Genomic DNA, 834 nt, shown 5'->3' with positions numbered 1-834 from the left:
CGATATACTAGTGGTCAGGTCGCTCAACTACCCCTTCATCGTGCCAACTAGTCTATTACGACGTACAGGTGGTGCGGTATGGATGATCTACCCTAATGCTGCTCAACAAGATAGAATCATCGTTGGTCAGGAATGTCAACAGCTACTGGCTACTCCTCTTGACCCCAGGTCTGATATGGAGGCAACTGCCCCTTCTCCTTATGTGAAATGCCATCAAGTGACTGCGAAGAGCATCAATGATATGAGCCTCAACGATGTGTCTATCAACCACCAACGAGTGAAGAACAGCTCCAAGGCCGTGGACCTCCCTGTCACTCTGGCTGACGACCGTGATGCCCCCGACGGAAGATGTTGTATCAAGATCCCGTGGAAGGATCCTACTGCGAGACCACCTCCTAACTTCAAGGCCGCCTATGCCAAAGATTGTACGAGCACCAGGAAGCTCTCCCCAGAGCAAAGGCGCCTGTATGCTGACGCTATCGATGCTCAACCTGGTAGAGGTCCTCCTACCCGTAATATGCTTCGACAACTCCGTCTAGCGGCGGCGGCAGTGTAGCGATCGCTTCGCTCCGCTAGGCAGTTTCATGTCGACTTGTTGAAACGGCTGAAACGGCTAGGCGTCGAATTCGTTCTCTTTTGCAGTTCTATGATCATATTGCTTTGTTACACTCGCTACTTTCGTCCTTGTCGATCCCATTAGTCGTCCCTTAGACATAGGTTGGCTTAGTAAGCACAAGCCTTTGGGACACTAGTGATGGTAAGACGACTGTAGCCATCTGGCTCAAGATCGTAGTTGGGTTCTTCTCCCTCTTCCCTCATTGATTCTTCAACCCT

General features: G+C 50.8%; 1 protein-coding gene across 1 annotated transcript; it reads left to right on the top strand.

Annotated features, from left to right (window-relative positions):
• Positions 1 to 175: 175 nt before the first annotated feature.
• Pmar_PMAR009358 (hypothetical protein) lies at positions 176 to 556 on the top strand (the record flags this gene model as incomplete). Its single annotated transcript, XM_002771968.1, has 1 exon — positions 176 to 556. The coding sequence occupies one exon, from the start codon at positions 176 to 178 to the stop codon at positions 554 to 556; it is 381 nt and encodes a 126-aa protein (XP_002772014.1).
• Between the last annotated feature and the right edge of the window lie 278 nt (positions 557 to 834).

This window comes from Perkinsus marinus, assembly GCF_000006405.1.
Source record: "Perkinsus marinus ATCC 50983 genomic scaffold scf_1104296962162, whole genome shotgun sequence".
Classification (NCBI taxonomy): domain Eukaryota; phylum Perkinsozoa; order Perkinsida; family Perkinsidae; genus Perkinsus; species Perkinsus marinus.
Note: the sequence above shows the minus strand (reverse complement) of the source record. Positions and strands in the feature narration are given on the sequence as shown.